General features: G+C 40.8%; 1 protein-coding gene across 1 annotated transcript; it reads right to left on the reverse strand.

Moving 5' to 3' along the window:
• Positions 1 to 1,231: 1,231 nt before the first annotated feature.
• Positions 1,232 to 12,513, reverse strand: LOC149281094 (6-phosphofructo-2-kinase/fructose-2,6-bisphosphatase 4-like). Its single transcript, XM_089499737.1, has 14 exons — positions 12,414 to 12,513; positions 10,740 to 10,856; positions 9,594 to 9,690; positions 8,798 to 8,864; positions 8,034 to 8,108; positions 7,398 to 7,454; positions 6,924 to 7,045; positions 6,265 to 6,472; positions 4,354 to 4,500; positions 3,937 to 4,041; positions 3,196 to 3,325; positions 2,542 to 2,604; positions 1,987 to 2,051; positions 1,232 to 1,291 (listed from the first exon to the last, which is right to left on the reverse strand). The coding sequence occupies exons 1-14, from the start codon at positions 12,511 to 12,513 to the stop codon at positions 1,232 to 1,234; spliced, it is 1,413 nt and encodes a 470-aa protein (XP_089355863.1).
• Between the last annotated feature and the right edge of the window lie 10,731 nt (positions 12,514 to 23,244).

Here is a 23,244-nt window from a genome sequence, read left to right on the forward strand (position 1 = left end):
CGCACATTTGAAAATAAACCCAGATGAATCAGTGCAGAGGTGATGTATGGACGGAATTGAAGAAATAACGGTTCTGTGCAGAGGATCGCCAGTCAGTGGCTGAGGAGACCCTGAAATAGCCGTTGTGCATTAGGAGTCGCTCCGGTGTAATGACCCAAAACGCAAAGCGCTTCCCATCAGAACAGCTTGCAGGTAAGGGGCTGAAGTAGTAACCCCATGTTATTAATTGTATATTATGTTAAAAAAAAAAAAATGGCTTTGCAATACCTGGCATTTATTTAGGGGTTGTCCTTTGATATTAGGGGATTAAAAACCTAAGTACACAAATTCAGTTGCGTACTATTGTCCAGTAGGATGTCATACAAACTCCAACTTAGCTTGTTTAATGTGAAGGCATTTTCATTTATGATGAATATAGCATTATACTAAGAGAGGGAAAAAATAAAGAACTATGAAGTCCTGTTTCTTTTTTTTCATAATTGGGTATAAGTTTACTGTGAAAAGCGCAGGGATAAGACCCTTGAACTGTACATCGGTATATGTACAGTACACAAAGAAAAACAACCCAGCAGAACTGTAAGCAAATGTTAATATATAGTTATCGATTTAGTCTCTATAAGTGTACTGCATATAACATTATGCAAAAGTTTGACATACTGCAAGCACAAAGTGTTTTTGGATCCATATATTTGCTTGAAATTCTGCTAGTGCAGGTTTAGATTTAGAACATCGGCACAATAGCTAAGGCTAGGATTAAGGAGAATCCGTTAACAGCTTTCTTCCAGTTAAAAACATGTAATAAAAAGTATGCATGTGAGACGGGGCTACGTAAACGGCGTCTAACCGATCTACCGGTAAACTTGGATTCCCAATTAAGAATTTGAATTATAATATGTTGGTACCAGGTATTTCTGGAATGCTTAGGGTTTCACAAAAACCCAGCACAAGCCCATTTCCCCCCCCCCCCCCGTATGCGTCCTGCTCTGTTATGTTAACAAAGTTCATTTAACATACAATATTGCGCTACTAAAACCTATGGAAAGATAAAATGGAGTGTTAAAAACCATACGCAGGGCCCAATGCATTAGAGAATGTTTCACCAATACAGATCAATAAAAGAAAAAAAAAAGTTTCTCCCATTTTATAAATTGAGTTTCTGACAAAACCCTTTAACCCCTTAGCTGCCAGATGTTTCTGATATGTAAGCGGTGTTGGAGGGACACATCCAGGACTAGAGGTGATTTGGTACAGTCTTCAATGCTTCTTCACTTGAGCGATCCACATCAACATTCTGAAGGGAGAATGAATAAAGTATAAGAACAGGATTTTAAATTACCCGGATCTTTCAAGTGCATGTCCCATAATAGAATTAAAAAATAAAAATCACACAGATATGTTCTTTCAAATTAAATGTATAGGTTGACAAAAAATAAATAAAAAAAAGATTTTAAAAACAAATTAAGAATTATCTTAGTCGCTTAAAATGGCAATTGGTGCAGGATTGGGATAATTTCAGGTAAGAGGGCAAATATTAGAAACAAGATATAAAATAAAAACCAGCACCAAAGTTGTGGGGTCCGTGGTGATCAGGCACAGTAATCAGGGCAGCTTCAGGTGGTCGGGATATATCTACATTCTACAAGCAGAACCACAGATATAATGTAGAATGATTTTAAAAGCAGGAGCGCAACATCTTATCAACGTTGCGCAATCATTTAAGAATAACTGAAATCTGAGGACTTTATACCCTGGTATGTTATCTTTACAGCTTATGGGTCAAGGCTCCCGAAGAAAAAAAAATATTGGAAGGAGATAAATAATCAGTATATTGATAATAAAAAGATATCCCTTTTTGTTTTAAGACTGTATTTAACCATCTAAAGAATGTTTGCAGCTATGACTCCTATAAGTCTCCAGTTACTAAATGGTTAAACTCCCTGCCTGTCTTTCTGTCTGGCTTCCACATGGGCACATATAGGAACTTACCTCAGGCTTATGTCTATGGGTGTTCACAGCGTCAACATTTAAAGCAATGGCTTCTACTTTACATCCTGTGGAGTACAGTCAAACAAAATATCACACATATATTTTGATACTTTTACCTTAATTAAATGGCTAAAACATCTTACTTAAAGAAGCCATCAACGCTTATGTATCATTTACACACACACACACACACCTGTTTTAACATATATTACGCGTCTACGGAAAAGAAAAAGCTTGAGGATAAATAGATGTAAATAGACATTTTGGGATAAAAGATAAAGACATTAATGCATTTCACATGAATACATAAAGGGCGCGTGAAATACCACAGACTGATTGGCTGGCAGGACGCGATATACAGAAGAGCTCGGCCACAAAGCAATGTAAATACTTTGTTACATTAGTGGTTTGAGCACTTTGTTTGATTTGTTGCTAAATGTGGTGAGGGGCATATTAAGTTCCATTAGGTATTCTATGATATTCCTCTACGCTGAAACTTTTGCTTCTCTTTTCCTTTGTACATAACAGTTCGAAAGTCCACTTAGAAATACATACCGTAGGCAATAGGAGTGAGTTTCAAAACTGTGTGCAGGGGACATACGAGATAAGGCAACTCTTCTGTAAGAGACGGCATAAAAATAAGATTACTTATTCATGATATGCATCATATACCACACGAGACGAGCCAAGCTCCATGTTATATAGACAGGGATGGAAGAAGGCCTTCTTTAATGCAGACAGAGGCAAGAAAAAGTAAGTGAACCCTTTGGAGTAGGCAGCAGTTACATATAATGTGGTCTTAAAATATCTTCATTTAAGTTATACGAATGAACAATCTGTTTTAACGAACACAAATACTGTATTGTTCTTGAATACATCAGTCAAATATTCATAGTGTGGGTTGAAAAGAGTATGTGAACCCCAAGGCTAATCGCTTCAACAAGAGCTAATTGGCTCTGTAAAGTAATAAACATGGGGGCTCAAGTACCAATAGTTGAGTCAAAAAGGGGTGTACTTTTTTTTCATGCCCCTAAAAAAGGAGATACTTTCAATTTCTGGATTTCTACATTTTTTTAAAAAAAGACTATTGGCATAAGTGCGGTTTCTGCATATTTACATATTGATACAGTCACTAATAAATATTATTGATCAAACGAGTGCGCCAACGCATGAGTAAATGGCGATGCAGGACATCTCCCCGGTCCTTACCTGCACTCTTATCTAGGAAGTAAGCCAGCAGACACCTCATGACAGCTTGGTGACAGATGACCAGAATATTCTCTTGCCGCTCAAGCTCCATAATGACCGGTTCTAGTCGCTGAACCAGATCCTCGTATGACTGTAATCACATGGTTATTGCCAAGACACAGAGCAACACTGCTTCATATAAGCGAATGACTAAGCTTTAGAAATTAGAAGTGGTAGGACTTTTAGGTCCTGGAGAACAGGAAAATAGAGGATAACACAAAATACTGATCACATGTTGTTTAAACAGTGTAGCAAGTGATAAAAGCTCTCTATTATTCTGGCCTAGCCCATTTAAGCACAAATGTGTCACGTCTGTACCATTAGAAGATACTGAGATAAGAGTCATTTGTGCGGTGTCAGGTGAAAGGGAAAGGACACATCTGTCAGCACATTAGCTTTGTATTCATTATAACAGGGAAGCAAATATATCCCAAAGCTTGGTTGGCACTTCGTGACAGCAACATTATGTACAAAGGGTTGCCATTACAATTCCAAACACTTAGCTTGGCTTTTGGGTGTCTAGGCAAACAGTATATCATCCCTAGAGCAATAGCACCAATGTCGCTTTAAGGGCCACATCCCATGAAGTATTTTAATACGGCCAAGCGTCTTTCTCGTCTATCCTCTCTGATTGCATGTAATTCAAAGCAATAATAATAATAAAAAAAAAAGCAATAAAAACTCAACACAAAATAAACTCACCTCTCCTTTTGGGTACCGATATCTGTATTTATCCTGATCACGCAGCGCAAACTCCAATGGAAAAGACTCCTGGATCTCCTCGTAGCGCATTTCCTCACACACTCCCTATTCAGTGAGAAAGTCAAATGTTGCCCAGTGTTACAAACCAACTCGAAGGATTATGGATCAACTTTTCTGAAAATGGGGGCCCTGTCCTTTCCTATTAAGTCTGCCCTCTTATGTATTCACATTTTTCCACTTTATCATTTTTACTCCCTTCCCACATTTTCCCCTGGGCTCTAATGTGTAAGACTTTCAAGTATCAACGGTTAATGAACGATCTACATGCGGCTTTTCAATTAACAAATAAGTCGAAGGCTACAGTCCATGAGCAGTATTCAGATACAGAAGCTGGAGCTTTATGGAACCAAAACTTACAGCATCAATCTCATTGAGGGTCTTCCACTGCTCATAGGGCACACCGACAGCCTCGGCTGTTTGAATAGTTCTCTTCATCTGACTGGTCCAAACTTTTAAGTCATGGATGTTTTGTTCATTAATATACTTGGCGAGACGTTTGGCAAACTGCAGGGAAAGGTCAAAACACGGGTTAAAGACTATCGGCCATGAAACACCATTTGTAGATGTAATTTACCAATGCAAAAAAACATTTATAGATATTAGCACACCAACGCTAATCAAACGATCAACTGAATTAAACATGGCTGCTACAGGGAGGCAGGCATCCACAGTATTCAGTTTACCCTTTTTCTTGATAAATGAAGCAAGATGTTCTAGCCAAACCCCAATGTTACACAATGCAGCGTGTACCAATATGGAGCACTTTGTAAACTTCCTCACAGGTAATTCTTAAAATAATTGGCCAACACATTTCACACTAAAGATCCAAGTACTGGTGTCCCAACTTCATTACATCAGAGCGCAACGATTTTGTCCCCAAACTGCCCGTGTCAAACGTTCCTAAACTAATCGTTCACTAAGGGTTCTTTATAAGTGCACATATCCTCCTTCATATTTTTGTTGCCCGACTGCTGTGTCTGACCACAACACACCATAGCGGAACAGTCCCAGAATCTCAGTTTACCAACGTGCGACAGATCAGTAATGGGGTTTTGTTGCGCAATCCCTTGACAAAGTTTTACATCTAGGTGCAAAGGTATCGAATCAGCGCTGCATTTGTCTTTTGTCCTGTACCGTGTATTACATTTCACTATAGGACATCCTTATTGGAATAAAATCACTAGGCTCCTTTTTGTATTCAGGATATTCGTAGGTTTAAAATCTCTATCTATTGCCACTGACGGAATATTAGGTAAAGCCCAAATATGTGGACCCAGTACTTTAAGTGGTGCTTACTTGAGACCTGTGCAAGAGATTTTTGTTTGCCATGCCTATAAGTTTCCAAAAGCTTGTCATTTTTGGCGCCATGGATATCCGGCTACACGGTATGAGACATTGGGGTTCTTTAAGTTTAGCATTAACAAAGTAGGAAGATACTGCAGAATGCAGCAGAGAAGATTCATCCTGTCTATAACAACGTTCACACCTTTACATATCACTTCAATGAAGCTTGGAGACATTTCTTACAGAACAGCTTAGGTGACTTTTTTTTCCCCCCCAATGATTACTAGGAATTATTAAATTGGAGATTAATTAAACTCTAGCCGGCTGTGTAGCTACATCACGAAGGAAGAATTCTGTGCAATGAAAATTCCTTGAGGCTGTCAAAGTTAGTCTAGAAATCCAAAGCCCACGGCACTGGGGCCGAGAGGCTCAGAGTAACCACACACTGATGTTTACAGCAATACAGTGGAAATACTATCCGGTAAGAGGTTAAAGTTGCATCTTGGCACATTGCCAAAGCTCCACGTAGCAGAACAAGCAACTAGGAGTGATAGTACAAGCAACCTTTAAAGATAGCGTTTTATCGTTCTTCCAAATGTTATAAAGAATAGCTTCATTAGCCATATGTAATAAATATACACAGACTTCACGACTGTACATTTTTTAAATCGCAAACTGTATGTACTAAAAGGTAAAATGTGTGGGGTTACAAGCAAGCCATGGTTACGCTACAGATCACAAGCACTTCTCCCTGCACATGATGTACTAACATTTGTAAGAATGTATATTAAAGTACTCACAGGCCACTTTAACATGCATTCTTCTATAGCAGGGGTGTCAAAGATAATAGACTGTATATTTCTACAGACATAATGCTTAGTTATTCACACAGTCACTGAGTGTAAAATTGTTTGATATTTTTGCAAGCAATCAGGTTTGGCGGTCAGTAAATGAAGACTTCACTGAATCTGAGTGCCTCTGTACCTCTTTGCCCCGACCGGAGAGCCCAGAGTCTCCTCCGATGCGGCCTTTGAGGTTCAGTTCACTTTCCCCGTGCCGGCACAAGTAAATGGAACGCGGGGTCACGTGAATATTCATGAGGTAGTAGACGATGCGGCTCTGGATATGATCCACGACACGGTTGACTAGGTATCTACGGCCAACATCCATGATCTTAATATAAGACAAGTCCCTAGAAAGACAAAGGCAAAGTGGTCAACAGCCATCCCACTCTCAAACTTCCCCCAGGCGTTATGAAATAAGTGACCTAAGTCACATAATCCTGAACGTTACTGGAACTACTAGGTTACCACAGACAGATATTCAGAAAGCATAGTCTATTAAAAAAGCACGTCTTGTGAAGGTTGTGACAAATTACCCGTTTCAGTAAAGATTACTTTTTTGGCCTTCAATATCTGTGATACATTTTCAGGATCAGAGTTCCAGAAAAAAAGGTGGGCTTTTTTACTTAAAGCCATGATGAGCACGAAACACAATCAAATTCTTCTGCCTCTTGTTTTATGGATAGTCTAAATTGGAAAATTACCTAACGAGAAATCATGCGCATTATATACCAAGTTAAGGTTTAAAAGGTGACAGGGCCACCTCAAACAGCAGCTTAAGACGGATTGGAGATGCCTTACTTGTCATGGATCTCATCCAGTGTCTCGTAGGAATTCTTATAACTATCTATCCGTTTCATGAAGTCTTCTGTAGCCTCCTCGCTGCTGCAGTTCAAGTAATCCGGGCTCCTCAACTTCACTTGCTGAAGTTAAAAAAACATTGCATGTGTCAGGGGTTTATAAGCACATTATAATGTATTGCACCAGGCTCAAAAAACTTTCAGTACTTTAAAGACCTACAAGAAGTCTCACAATTTCAGCAAAATTCATATTTGACACCTAAATAATGCAGTGCCTTATACATTTTCATAGAAATACTGCATTTATTGCAGTATGAGTTAAATGTAAAAGTGAAATTTGAGAAGCAAAAATAAGTTTTCTTTACTAAATTACAACATTTTCAACATGTGATTGTTGTTGAACGTATCAGCATTAAGAGGTTGTACAATAACATAATACCGCAACTTCTGCAGAACATGAAGTTGCAATACTCACCACAATGTTCTCTGCAATAACATCAGGGTCAACACATACCGATTCCACAAAGAACGTCTACATTTGGTGGAAAAACAAAATCGTTAAGCAATAATTCAGTTACTCCCACAACCTGTAGAAAAACTATTGCAGACAGCGTAGACTCCGCACCCAACAATAAAGAGACTGCAGCTCCACACCCGATAGTCCTCATCCTCCTCCTCAATAGCACTACAGACCGGTCACGGGCTGTTTGGATTTTTAGGGATGGCGGACAATCTTTCCACTGGCCGACTATAAGGACATTGCCTTGGTCTCGCTCTGCCAGTCCTACTTAATCAGCATGCATTTCTCACGGCTGTGTAGGACATGGACAGGCTTGGGGTCTCTTGTACGATGGATGGATGCATGGGAGGAACAAGGTTTAGGATCCCCCAGTAATGATTTCTAGCAAAGGGTCCTTGTTCTTTCAGTGCCACCTGAACTGCTCGTTGCCTAATTTTTGTGGGGGATCAGGTGGCTAATCCTCACATTTATCACACACTGGGGGGTAAGAGAACAAAATGCCAAAGGCACAACGAAAAAGGACATTTTCAGTATTGTCTTGAAGAAGAAGAAAAAAAAAAAAAAAAACTTCCATGAACAGAGAATACTCACTTTGAAACCATTCTGTTCAGCAAACTTGAGGATTGTATCCCGTCTTTCCCTAGTTGTGTTTGTTGCATCAAATACCTATATAGCAGAAAAACAGCCATATACTGTGTAACTGCAATCATTACATGTCAATATATGCAAGCACACATGACTATGTATTTATCTCTCTCAAATACATTTACATATAATACATACATACAAACGTTCTATACATGGATAAAAGGAAATTGTTGCTACAAAACTAAATTTGTTATAGAAGCCTCATTACGGACGTACAAAAGAGAAAAGAGATTGCATGCAGTTGCCTAAAGCCCCTCATATAGAAGGACAACCTTCTGCAACCTCCAGAGCTCGGCTTGCGAGAAGACAGGCTTTCCCAAAAGTCTTGTTTACAGGCAAAAGAAAGCTTTTCATGCTAACATTTTCTTTCCATGTTCTTGGCTGCATGGATAGATGCAAAGCAGATTAAAGATCATATCATATTTGCTTTGCAAAGGGAGTGAAATGAGACAAATCCTAACGTCTCCACCCAGGAGTGACTGAATATACACCGGTATGGACGGGGATATTAACAGCATATTCTCACCATCACTCCAACAGCACAATGTCGTTGGGTGGCACATTTCCCTAAACGTGGGTAAGGTAGAAGATGATAATGTACACCAAATGTAACCGGTTTAGCTCATGTTAAATATAATTGAGTCAGGTTTATAGATACGAATGCTCTCTGTCGCATGGCGTACAGGACTAGGCACCTATATACTTACTGCCACATGACCTCCTTCCTCTCCCAGGTAGCGTTTCACATCATTTAAAGCCAGTAAGGCGCATTGCCTGTAAAAAAATAAATTAAAAAAAATAGCATTTAATACACAATCACAACACCTGCAAATCCCACAGGACAGAAAGACGATACAAAAGTTAATAAACAAGTAAGGATGGGTAAGTGGCTGCGCAAAAGGACCATCAGCGTGGAAGGAGTCAGATCAGGAATATGTTCCAGGGAGCATGAGAAGAACAGTTATGTCTATGCGGCGGTAATCTTGTAGTACACAGATATATCCCAGTACTTTGGAGAAGGCTCATCCTAAGTGGTTCACTTCTTAAATCAGCCTGGAAACTAAAGCTGTATTCCCAGGGTAAGGATTAAAACCGTGATTTGCGCTTCCTGGGGCAGGATCGGCTCGGTATGACGGCGAGCCCCGTACTTTGTGCAGATGGATCTGGGACAGAGAATGCTTTGTGCGTAATCTGGGACAGAGTACAGGAGAAAGGCTATATGAAAATGTGTATCCATTTCCGGGGGACAAACAAAAAAATACTTTTAGTCTCCAGTAATCGGGGAAATAACGGATTAAATAAACACAGCCGCTGTGGGGTTTACTGATGTCATTTTAGTGAGATTTTGGCCGACGGTATCAATTGCTATTGATTCATTGCCGAGTACACTGTGCAGCAGACAGACACACAGACATGTCACCTGTTATGTACACGCTATTCTCCCTCCAAAATCACAGATAGCATAAAATAAGCAGACTCCCCTCCGCCGCCAACAGAACTCACTTTCGGACTTTCTGTCCTTCTTCGTTGTCTGGGAGAAAAAACTCAAAGGATCTAAATGACTTCACAAGTTCCCTGCGGTACTGACCAACATTAAACTCTACAGCAAAGAGAGAGGAGAAAGAATTGACAAAATAAGTCTTCTGTAAAGCATCGTCAGCCTCGACAGACATGCAGGTTCACACAAATGTCGCAAGTTTGTACAGGAAAACACAATGTTATTTACTAAAGGGGCTTATTTATGGTGTTTGTAGGAGAATTGCGGCGGAAACCACAACAGTCTTTAAGAGAAATTTGCCAGTGATGTCCCTTCATCATTCACAATGACGTCAGGGAGTTCAAAGCGCGACTCTCTGCCAACCCCTGGTTTAGTGAATAAACCCAAAAGGTTTGTTTTCAGTCTGGTAAACAGGTTAATCTGAGCTGCTAACAGCTTTTTGTTAACTACAGTCCTGGAATTTACAGAAACAATTGAATGAATAAAAAGGAATAACTTTTTTTCCTCTTACTATAAAGAAATAAAAGCTTATTTTAATAGATATTCCAGCTAGTCTTTATTGGATTAGCCCACTTAACACCTACCTGGGACACACAATTTGAGCCAAATAATATGCATGGCTTACAAATGTGATACTTTGTCAGACATTGTAAACTTTTGTGCTTGGAATTGTGTTTTTATCTTAACTGCTATACCAACAATATTGTTTGCCCCTAGGCTGTAACTTGAAGCCTACAGGCATTTGCCATAGAAACACTATCTGATGGCCGACAAGCCTAGTCTGACATTTTCTTCTGCTGTTAAGACTCTTAATGAGCCCTTAATCTTGTTTTTAATAGCCATGTGACCACCCCACTGCTGGCAGGCTGTTCCATTTACTTACTACCTCTCAGTAAAGTAAAACTTCCTTACATTACACCCGACCCTCTAATTGTGCACTTTTTCCAACATGGGTAGCCATTACCCATTTTAGTAGCCCTTTTCTGAGCTCTTTCTGGATATATTTAACAATCGTTGCCTTGAATATGGTCTCCATTCATTTCCCAACTATTGTCTTACGTCTGACCGGTCTGCAGTTGGCTACCGTTTTTGTGAAGTGGTACAAATGCTCAACGTTCTGGAACTACTCCTGTTAGCAGTATAGGACAAACCTTTGGTTGGAACGCCAATCCAGTTCAGGTAGCGGGTCAATTTCTTTGAGATGTAAGTCTTTCCTCTGGCGGGAAGGCCAACCATGACAATGAGAGTGGGACAATTTGTCATACACACTGAAACGAAAAACGAATGTTTATTGGTTTATGTGGCACCATCATACTCTACAGTCCTGTACAAAAACACAGACGATTGCGAAATAATACAGTTTCTGGTCAAATGCCGAGCATTTCTAATCTACAACATTCCAGACAGTTTTACATGCAATATCTGTACCAAACATTCATGTCATTTACTAAACCAACAAGAGAAATCCAAAGCTCTTGTGAAATGTATTTGGGTCTCACAGAGCGCGTAGGAGATCTAATAAATGGTATATTACACTTTACATACAAGACCAAAAAAAAAAAAAGAGAAAACAAAGGGGGGAATTACGATGTTAAAAGTACATTGTTTGTTTATTCAACACAATAAAACAATACACCTCCCACCGAGAGAACCGGCGAGGGGGGCTGTTTAATCTTTACGTCTCTTTTACAGAGACAGAACGCAAACCAAAAAAAGGAAATATCTCAAGAAATTCTGTTACTGCGGCTCTTTACTGTTTACCGTTAAGAAGGCGGTGGTAACGTGATCCCAAGAGGTTAGAATAATCAGCCAATGTTTAATTCTTTCCATGCCCGATTAGACATTGGCTTAGACATTAAAGGCTCCATACAGACAGACATAGTGACACTTTATACTAACTAACAGCAGGGAGCCTGCACCCCCTCCCCAAACACGGGACGGACTAGAAGAGGCTGTTCTTTGGCTATTGTAACCAGATCTCTGTGCCCCTTAGCCTTGCAGTACCTTGGACTCACATGATGTTACAACAATCCGGAAGTATACAGACAAACCGCGACAATGGAGTCAGACTTACTCTGTGTACTCCTAGTGCTGGCAGGTTGCTACAATCACCTTAACATCCACACAGAGCCATGAACTTATTTCCCCGTAGGGCGATTTGCCACAAATAAGGATGCTCCGGTGCTTGACTCTATTATGCAATCCTTACAAGTATTACAGAGCCACAGATGGGTTTCACAACTGCCTAACAGCGTTGGGAAACCTCCAGGAGTACACGTGGAAGCAGATCGCTCCCTCCGCATACCTTTTCCCTGACCTGTGTAGTAGATATGCAGCCACTGGTTCAGATCAATGAGGTAAGGATGAGGTGATGGTTCAGAATTCCTCCCCAGCACACAAATTACTCTACCGTCAGCGGGACTTCCTCTTAAAACACACAAAGCGAGTTATACTAGATGACGACGGACTGCAAGCTCTGCAGGCCAGCGACACTGAAAGCCTGCATTATAATTTTATGGCCAATGCAGCTTTTACCAGCTAGTCCAACAAATGCTGCACAGAATTGACCCGGCACAGAAGACTTTGCTGCAGCACAACGCAGGCAAGGAGACAGAAGCGCCACTCGTACATGCTTACGCAGCACGCGATATTTCCAGTAAAAGGTATTCAAGCACTAGGGCTTTTCAAAGCCATCTTCCATGCATGTTCAGGGTTCCTATGGAATATGCCATATAGTACATTTAATAACAGCCCTGGCTATAAATGCTATAACAGCTCCCCGTGTAGATACACTGTATTGTTTACATTCTAATAAATGGCGTTACCTTTCCTCTGTGCGCTGTGCTGTACAGGATGTCCATTGTTATACGGAACCCAGATTTTCTTGAGCGGATTCTGGGTCAGTTCACGGGGAGACTGAGCCATCGCTGGACACCGTAAACGCTACTCCACACAGAATACACACAGGATAGACACACACTCACTCACACTCAACACAGACCATTCACACACACAGCCGACACCGCATCTCACACCCACTGTACAGATTGCACAAACACACCATCTGCATGTGTTAAACAGCGAGGCCCGCAAACGCTCCGCCCAGGGGGCGTGTTACCAGAATGAAACGTATACAGGCTACCATGCCAGTCTACCATAATTGCACTTAAAGAGGAGCACTCCTAGCAACCAGACATGTATTACATTTATTTACATAGCGCCAGCAGATTCCGTAGCGCTGTTACAACACAGCCAGTAAAATAATTTAAAATCACACACAACCACACACTGGTACAAAGAGAGAAGAGGGCTCTGCTCTTGTGAGCTTACAATCTATCATTGTTTATGCTATATTTGCTGCCTTCAGTACAGTACAAATGGGTCCTGGAAAAATTCTCATATATATCAACTCTGACGCCCTCTCATGAGGTCACTGGCTCTCTGCAGCATATATTTTCATGATTCTCAAGGTTTACATATTTGTTAAAACGTTGCATTTTTATCGAGGGCATACAATTTGGTAAAAACACTCAGGTTCAATATCCCCATATACTGTTTTTTGTTTTTGTTTGTTTAACAATTGATGCCATCTACACATCAACAGAAACACGAGACAAGTTTTAACAATGCCGGGACATAGGGCCGGTCAAGACCTTCATTAGACACGTGAGATAAGTATGACCTAATTAGTACAGGTACAGAACACATAGGTAAGTTTATAAGACACTTAATCTACATACATACAAGTAACATGCGTTCTCGGGGAGAAGAAAGACCATCGCTTACTACACAGATCAGATCTGACATGAAAACAAATCTCTACTATGACAAAACCGTAACGAATGCGAATTAGGAAAGCATTAATCACACTTGGTCATAAAGTCATTAGTCCAATATGGTTTTGTACCTAAACATTTCATAATAATTCTGGGTCAGCAGATATATACAATTAACCACTGATAAAATTACCATTTACACACAACACTATTGCGCAACACATTGCTTGACACCATTACGTTAACCCCTTAAGGACCAGGCTGTGTTTTACCTTTTGTACCATTGGGACCGAGGCTGTTTTAACACTTTTGCGGTGTTCGTGTTTAGATGTAATTTTCTCTTCACTCACTTAGTGAACCCACACAAATTATATGGGGTTTTTTTCAGGACAAGAAGGGCTTTCTTCAGATACCATTGTTTTCATCATTTAATCTAATTTCCCATAAAAAAAATAATAAAATATGATGAAAAATTAAAAAAAAAACCCAAAACACATTTTCTGACTTTTACCCCAAAAATCTTTTACTCATCCAAAAAAGCTAATGAAAAAACCTACTAAATATATTCTACTATTTGTCCTGAGTTTAGAAATACCCAATGTTTTTTTGCTTTTTTCTGCACGTTATGGAGCATTAAGTACAAGTAGCGTTTTGCTATTTCAAAGCCATTTTTTCCAAATCTGGTAATTCTTCCCCCCCATGTGCCATTTCGGGTATCTTTGAAGCCGGCCAATGCAATTTACCCCATCAAATCATATATCTTTGAAAACTAGACACCCCAAGGTATTTCAAATGCTAGAATTTTAACTCTTTCCATGCACTAATTCTACCACCAGTCTTTGTCAAACTTTGTGGTAGTAATTTATTTTGTGTTTTTTATCGCTAAAATTGCTCTTCAGGTATGGATTTACAGCTCCTGGTATACATCACTTTCAAACAACACCTCAATATGTGTTCAGCAACATCTCCCGAGTACAGTCATACCCCCCATGCATGGGTTTGTTGGGTTGTTTGGGAGGTAAAACGCCACATTTAGGAAGTGCACATTTTTTAACTTGGAACTTTTACATCTGGTCCTACTGCCCCCATGTCCTAATGGGACCATCTTTGAAGCCGGCGAATTCAATTTACCCCATCAAACCATATATTTTTGAAAACTAGACACCCCAAGGTATTTCAAATGCTAGTATTTTAACCCTTACCATGCATGAGATTCTACCACCAGCCTTTGCCACACTTTGTGTTAGTATTTTTTTGGTATTTTTATTTTTTTTTACACAAATTGTACTTTGGGTATACATTTATAGCTCCAGGTATACGTCACTATCAAACAACACCCTAATGTGTGTTCAACAACATCTCTCGAGTACAGTGATACCACCCATGCATGGGTTTGACTGCTGTTTGGGGTTAAAAGGCCACATTTGGGAAGTGCGCTTTTTTTTCCCTATTTTGGTCAGTCTGTGCCTATGCCCTATCTTTGAGCCTGGCCACCACAATTTACCTCATAAAACCATATATTTTTGAAAACTAGACACCCTAAGGTACTTAAAATGGTAGTATTTAACCCTTTCCATGCATCAGATTCTACCACCAGCCTTTGCCACACTTTGTGGTAGTATTTTTTTTTATTTTTTTTTCACACAAATTGTACTTTGGGTATACATTTATAGCTCCAGGTACACGTCACTATCAAACAACACCCTAATATGTGTTCAGGAACATCTCCCGAGTTCAGTCATACCCCACATGTATGGGTTTGTCTGGTGTTTGGGGTTAAAATGCCACATTTTGGAAGTGCGCTTTTTCCCCCCCCCCATTTCGGTCAGTCTATGCCTATGCCCTATCTTTGAGCCCGGCCACTCCAATTTACCCCATCAAACCATTCATTTTTTTTTAAATTAGACACCTTGGGTATTTGAAATGCTTTTATTTACATTTTTCCATGTCAGGATTTTTGGGAAGATACAGCGCTAATTTTAGCACTTGCTCATAATAATAAACTTTATTTTTTTATTTTACCGTATTTGCTCGATTATAAGACGACCCTGATTATAAGACGACCCCCCAAAATCTGAATATTAACTTAGGAAAAAAGAAAAAGCCTGAATATAAGACGACCCTAAAGGAAAAAAGTTTTACCAGTAAATGTTAATTCATGTAAACTATTTTTTTTAATAAAAGCTATGATTGAGAAAAATATTTTTTTTGTTTTTATTTCTTGTATTTTCCAGCCTGTCCCCCAGTTACGCACATCTGCCCCCAGGCTTGCCACACCAATATGGCACTGTGGCCCATGATATGCCTTTTAACCCTCTATATGCCACTGTGCCCCATGGTATGCCTTTTGACCCCCTATATGCCACTCTGCCTCCAGAAATGCCTTATACCCCTATATCCCATTCTGGCATTTAGGGGGTTAAAATGCATATTATGGGGCAGAGTGGCATATAGGGAGGTATAAGGCATTTCAGGAGGCAGAGTGGCATTAAGGGAGTTAAAAGGCATTGTATAGAGCACTCTGCCTCCAGAAATGCCTTATACCCCTATATGCCACTCTGGCATTTAGGGGGTTAAAAGGCATATTATGGGGCAGAGTGGCATATAGGGAGGTATAAGGCATTTCAGGAGGCAGAGTGCTCTATTAAATGCCCCCTTAACGCCACTCCAGAAATGCCCTATGCCCCCATTTAACTAACACACACACACACACTCTCTCCCCCCCCTCCCCTCCCCTCTCCTCTCTCCTCTCTCCCCTCTCCCCTCTCAGCCCTCTCTTACCGGTGCTTCCAGCCGGGGCAGCGGGTTGACGTCGCCTTCTGCTGCAGCCGGAAGGAGGTGGAGTTGGCAGCGGGGGTTTGTATGCGTCCGTCGCGTATACTTTCCCCGGCTGTCAGAGATCAGAGATCTCTGACAGTCGGGGAAGGTCTACGCGACGGACGCAGACAACCCCCGCTGCTAGCCACACCTCCTTCCGGCTGCAGCGGACGTTGTCTACGCGGATCGCGTAGACGTCAACCCGCTGCCCCGGCAATACAGCAGGAAGCACCGGTAAGTGTGTATGATGGGGGGGGGGGGTGAGACAGGAGGATCCAGGTCCCCTGCAGCGGTGCGGGGGATCTGGATCTTAGTCTCCTAATCAGACTCTATTTGAGGTCTGATTAGAAGACGACCCCGATTAGAAGACGAGGGGTATTTTTCAGAGCATTTGCTCTGAAAAAAACCTCGTCTTATAATCGAGCAAATACGGTATTTATTTTACTCTTTTTGGACTTTTTTTTTTTTTTTTTTTTTACATTTTGCTGGAACTGGATAGTTCCTCTAAAGCATAATAATTTTTAAATGTTACCATGTTTTTTTAAGCTTTTTCTTTTTTTAATTTTTTTTTTTTTTAATATTTTACTAATCGAAACCAGAGTTCTCTAGAGGGTCTGGAGACAGTCTAGCGAACTTTTTCAACTTTATTTATTTTTTTTCCCCGGGCCGCCGCCATCTTGTGGATGGCGAAGACTGCGTGCAGCTGCGGCTGTGACCGCTCTCCGGAGCGGTCACAGCCCGCCTTGGGGTAAGTATTTGGTGTCGCTGGATGAAGTTTAGGAGGCGATTGTTGATCGCCTCCTAAACGCTTTTAAAACGGGCGTTGATGTTGACGCCCCGGGGAGGGGCCAGACATGCCCCATCATGCCGATCTCGGTGTTACAGCAACACCGTTTAAGCTTAGAAAGTGATCGTTGATCACTTTCTAAGCTTGTTTAAGTCTCATGACGTGTCAGGCACGTCATAGGTCGTTAAGTGACCGTTTTGCATGACGTGCCTGACCCGGCAATGGACGTTAAGGGGTTAAGAGGGTAGCGTTTAAAGAGAATTCCTGTTTCCTGAACCAGAGGCAGTGGGATAGACAGAAGCCTTTTGGGATATATTAATTAAGAGGCGATAGTGTTGGAGAAAAATAATTTCGCTGGTAGACTACAAGGAGAAACATGGGGTGATGGCTTCCATTAAGTACAGTAATTGGAACCATGTGAACTGGAATGCCTGCATCTCTCCTCGTGAAATACGCAAACATAACAGGAAAAGCAGCCATGCCAAATTAAACTTCTATAAGCAGCCAAGGTCACTTTACTATATCAAATTTGAATCCTGCATCATTCTCTAATGCGATGCAGCCATACATCCCACACTAGAGAGACAGCTCTTAAGATCTTAATGTGTCCCCCTCCCCTCCATCGCATGGGGAACTGGCGGTAGCCATCACAAAATACAAATGCGAATCCGAGACTCGTTCTTAATAAATAGGGGGGGCCAATTAACTTGGGGAGTCTGCCGGAGAGTTGAACAATACAACTCCCCAATATAGAACCAGAATTTAAGGACAGACTAAGTTTAAATACAATGTATTAAATTATTTGTTGCTGATAGAAGTTCCTTTGGAAGAGGTTTATCCTGAAGTATTGATTTAGACCTTAATACGTTCTTGGATTTGTCTTAGATTCAGGCTAGCCTTATTCCATGCATGGTTAAATTCCCGTAAAGGATTGTGCGTTATGGGAGGCAATGAGCTTCGGCATAATGTACGGTTAAGCCAGTAAGACTGCATTATGCAGGCCCAGCTCAGCCCTTCCCGTGAGAGAAGCTCACCCATCGTCCCTTCAGAACTCATATCAAAGCCAGGAAGTTCTAACAAGGAGAACTCCAGCAGAAGCTTGGGATTAGAGTGTGTGTGTGTATAATATATATAATGGGGGGGGTTTGCCTATTAAACATGATTCTATGATTGACAAGTGGGTGTCATGGGGAAACAAAAAACATGCATTTTTGCGGGATTTAAACAGTGGGCTGTGACAGGGACTGGACCCCAACTTGATAGCAGGCCTGAAAAATTCTGATGGTAGCCTTGGAACTCTCAGAAGGGAAACAATTCTAAAAGGGAGTCAGCGACAAAGATGCTGAACCACCACTTCCATAGCCAGCATGTGGACCGACCACAATATCACAAAGCTCATATCAACGTAAAATTGCAGAAATACGCAAACTGAAAATATTTCAAATATAAGGTATTCCAAACTCTGTATTGCGGCTATAAATTAAATAGGGAATAATTAGCAGGCTTAGGTACCACAAATTAAAAAAAAAAATTAAAAACACATTTTGAAGTAGTAATCTTTATTCACTCACAAGTCCATTACTCAAAGGGTTAAACCCCTATGGTTCCCATTAATGAAAACGTCCTCTGCACAGGTTATCATTGGGGATATTCCAGGAGTAGAAGGTATTCACAGCGGAGCACTGCTTGTACCGAGTCTGTTGCACACTCTTGTGGTTAGTTTAAATAACACAAGCGATTCAATTGAAACGTTACATGCTCATTGAGTCTTTCCCATACGCTCTTCAATAGCGTCACATAGTTCTCTTATAATGAAGAGGATTCCCACCCAACTTAAATCTTAAGCGTCCAACTTTAGGCTATATCATTGCCTGTCACTATGTAATGGCTCTCATTCTTGTCCCTGTCTACCCAAGTCTTTTATATTACTTTCTTTCTGCATCACACACACACACACACACACACACACACACACACAAGACTAGAGACATAGAAATATAGAATGTGACAGCAGATAAGAACAAGGACCACATAGCCTCCTTCATCTTGTCTTAAATGGAGTATGGCTTTATACCTATCCCACAGATGTTTACGTTCCCATACAGCAACCACAACATGCTCCAGCATCAGTAATAGATTATTCCGCTGGATATTATTTTATGGGCAACTGTACTTCTCTAGACACATCAGTACCCACGTTGGGAGTGACAATAAAGATTTCTCCTTTGTATATTTTTAGACAACGCTTTTTTTCTATCTAGATTTTTCCATTCTACTACTATAGTTCTCTTAGTTTTTCAGAAAGGCGAAGAACAAAAACAAAACAAATAACAGCTTCCGCATGATTCCTCCAATCGGTTTGTTGGATGTTACACGTGTACAAACTCATGGAAATACTGTATCTAATTTTGAATGTGAACATATTATACCCAAGTTAAAAATAAATCTTGGGATGTTCTTAATTTACAGCGGTGTTCCTTAACGTTGTCCTTGTGTAGCCCCTAACTGGCTTGACTGCAAGATTATGTCTCCCATTACCTTATCTCTGCCTTATTGTTAAAGGGGCAGCTAAATGTCCCAGGGACCTATTCCAAAGAATAACGTACATTAAAGTGTTACGTGTACTTTTATTTATATATCATTGAAAATGTTGGCTGCTAATTTAAGCGGCCAATCAGCTGCAGAAGAGACTGCACTGAACATTTTTAGAAGCGCTTTTGACACCTGCGCATAGACGGGCAAATCTCTTTAGAAACACCATCCCTGTAACATTCACCGAGCCAATGCCGGACGTTACTGGGAGTACATATATCTGGTGCCAAGACACCATGCAAGGAGTAGGGGGGGGGGGGGGGGACGCCATGTAAATTTAAAGTGACTTCTCAACTATCATATGAAAAGTGCGTACGATGGCTGGAGTGCCCCGTTAGCCCTGTGAAGCTCCTGGAAGATTGTTCTAGGTGTAGTAAATGTATGGATATTGCTTATTGTAAATGTGAAATTCCTTACACGGTTTTGCTAGTGCTTTTTATTTACAATATATGTTATAGATAATGTATGGAATACCAGGCACTCTGGTCAACAAACATGTATGTAAAACTGGCTGGTTATGGGGATTAGATAAAAATATAAAGGCATCCCGGCAATGTACGAGATAACGGTGATGCGGGTCAAAGCCTACAAGTGTTTCTGCGCGATGTATCAAATACAGAGATGTGGCACGCTAGATTTAAATTCATGTGCTCAAGTTGAAGCAGTCACGGACATTAATCCCGTTTAAGAATGCAGATTTGAAAGTGCCATCTTATCCTGGTATGTAATAACATAGATGCTAGCTGTCCTGTTTTTCCCAGGACAGTCCAGGGATTGTCCCGGGACACCAACAGTTGCTAGTGTTGGGAAGGGTGTGCGCTAAGGCAAGTGAGTGCAAGGGGTGCACTGCACCGAGGCGCCACAAGGGCTGGTTTTAGGTGTTAGGGTAAGTGTGTGTACGGGCCAGTAAGTTTGTGGCTGCAAGAGCAAGTGTGAACTAGTATGTTTGTGTGTTTTGCAAACATGAATGTGCATGTGTGTATGTGTAGGCATTTGTGAGGACAGTGTGTGTGTGTGTGTGTGTATTTTGACAGTCTCAATACTATTACAGAGCTTTGGAGGCAGTGGATGCAGTAATTTTCCAAGTCACTGGCAGCTGTGCTGCAAAGCGTCCCCGGAATTTTTTTTCGAATGTTGGCAAACATGTAATTGTACCGTACATATACAGTACATATAATAAACAGTTTTGGTCTAATGGACAAATTAAAGATTTCTTACTTGTGGGTGAAGCAAGAGATGACATCGCACATGTTTGAGTTCTTTAAATATTGTTATCAACCCATCAATGTATTAAAGTATCTAAGGGTTAAATAGCTTGAAGCAGGCAGGTCCCACGTCACTAAGGGTGAAACGGCGAGGGTTACACTTTACACGTTAAATCAGTTAATCACATTGTAGATAAAAGCACTGCACACCTTGGGACCCTTACAAGCACTTTTACTTTGCTCTCGCCCCAGCCTTTTAGGCTTGGTGTGTGGTTGGACATTTTTTATAACGCCAGCCTAAAATGGCAATTCTTTTTTTTTTTTGTGAGGTTTGCTCCTCATATTGCACTGATTTTGGTTTTTGTACGGTTTATTTATTTATTATTCAAGTCAGATGTACCATCTTTAAAGAAGAATGGAAAACGGCCACAGTGGAAAAGGATCCCTGATGGGAAGGACCAAGAAGATCTTCTGTGGGGCTTGCAGCTGAGGAGGGAAGAAAGATGTTGCATATCCCTTAGGGACAATATCAGGATCTGGTGTCCGCCATGGCCCTTAATGGCAGATATCACATGTGGATCCTACGACACCACCGCATGGAAAGCAAGACAAACCGAGAAGCTATTAATGTAATTCAAATTGTATTTGTATTTATCTATAACACATTATATATATATATATATATATATATATATATATATATACACACACACACACACACACATTAAATAATTTGATGCCTAGCGTGTTAAAACATGTTGAACATGCAGGGTAGCAGCAAATGGTATATCCAGGGTTTCATTACATGGAATTAGAGTAAAGGTCATGGAAATCACTGCTGGCGGCGGTCCAGCTGGATAGAGCGCTGCTGAAAGCACCGAATAAAAAACACAGCAAGGTCAACGATGACAACTTTATTAAAGCCGAGCCTCGCTCGGGTTATGCTCATTATAGAAAGATATTTTCAGCCATTTACAACGTTTTCGGTGTTTTTGTGCATAACACAGTAAATATCCTCACTCGATGGCAGTCTATTCCATGACGTAGGAGAACGTTGCTGTAACTCCCCGGCTGCTGGAGAGGTGCGTAATGTGTTAAGCTTCGTAGTGTCAGACGATATCTATCAAGTGCAATGATATTCAGAGTAATAAGCCGACCATCTCTCCTGGTAAGACACGGTGCATGCGAGGCTGGCAGCTTGGAAAGGGTATGACGTTTACCATAAGCACCTAGACAACTGGCAACAGCGCAGCGTCGGTTAAAGGTGGAGATAAAGATAAGCCACAGGCTTGTCGTAAACTGTATGTTTAAACGCCCGAACATGCTCTACTTTTAAGGTCTTAAAGAGATGCTGAATTCTTTAAACCGTCAAGTAGTTGCCATACCTACTGCACGTACGGAAACTAAAAATCATAGTGTAGTATGCATGACGCAGCCCAAACCTGCAGGCTTCATCTGAATAAAAACATCTCCTGTCCTAACCACCCTGCTTACATCATGAAGATAATTAACCTGATAACTGCCTGGCAGTGCAATGGTTAAACAACGCAGCAGATGCAATTTTGAATATAATTTTCCTTCTCCTTTGGACTTGGGCCTAAAATGAGCCACAGAAAGTAGGCGCAAGGGCCATGTCCTTGCCCTGCGGTGGCTTTTGCAACCTCCGTAACATGCACAAATAGACCTATAAATACCCGACACGTAATGCAAAGCTTAACTGATCTTTTCAGGACACGCAAATATTTTTATCCCAAAAAACTGAACAAAAACAACCACTCCGATACAGATCATGTTCAGACCAGAGCACCATATGTTATCCAGGAAGCATCGCAGGGAATTCTTTGCACTCAATCCAGGTTTTTACATGCTCTGGCAAATGAGTGGCATGGGGTAGACCACATGCGGGTCACAACCAAAGTTTGGAGAATCAATGTTCATCCCAGAAAATGGCATTGTAATACTACTACCCATGAAATAACTAACTTGAATGATGACGTTCTTTTACGTCGCCAGGTGTATAGTAAAGTGTTCTCACCTTTAACTCAACATTTGAAAAATCCAGAGAGGACGAGGTATGATTAGAAGACTAGGGAAAGGGGCCTTACCCTAAAATTCATGTAAGCATTTAGAAGAATGCATTTTTATTTACCCTTGTTTTCTGTTTCTATACAATTTAGAATGAATTTTAAGGCCGTAGATAGTCCTACCCAGCAAACATTCTGTGATCCAAGAAAACACAGACATTGGAGGAGGAAAGAGTGACTGCCGCCAAAAGAGGGACACTTTGGAGGTATCTCAGCAGGATCAGTTGGCAAGCAGTAAGGATCAGCAGAACCTACACCAGTAGCAATTTACCGCTGCTTGGTTTCCTGTAAACAAATATGGTGATTGACTCCTAGGGTCACCTTTCAACGACCAACACACCAATGTTCAACTAGGCTCATACACTTTCGGAGCACTATTTTTTCCAAATACTGTA

The sequence above is a fragment of the Sceloporus occidentalis genome, unplaced genomic scaffold (assembly GCF_023333645.1).
Source record: "Sceloporus occidentalis isolate IW3139 unplaced genomic scaffold, rSceOcc1.0.p SCAF_139, whole genome shotgun sequence".
In the NCBI taxonomy this organism is placed as follows: Eukaryota; Metazoa; Chordata; class Lepidosauria; order Squamata; family Phrynosomatidae; genus Sceloporus; species Sceloporus occidentalis.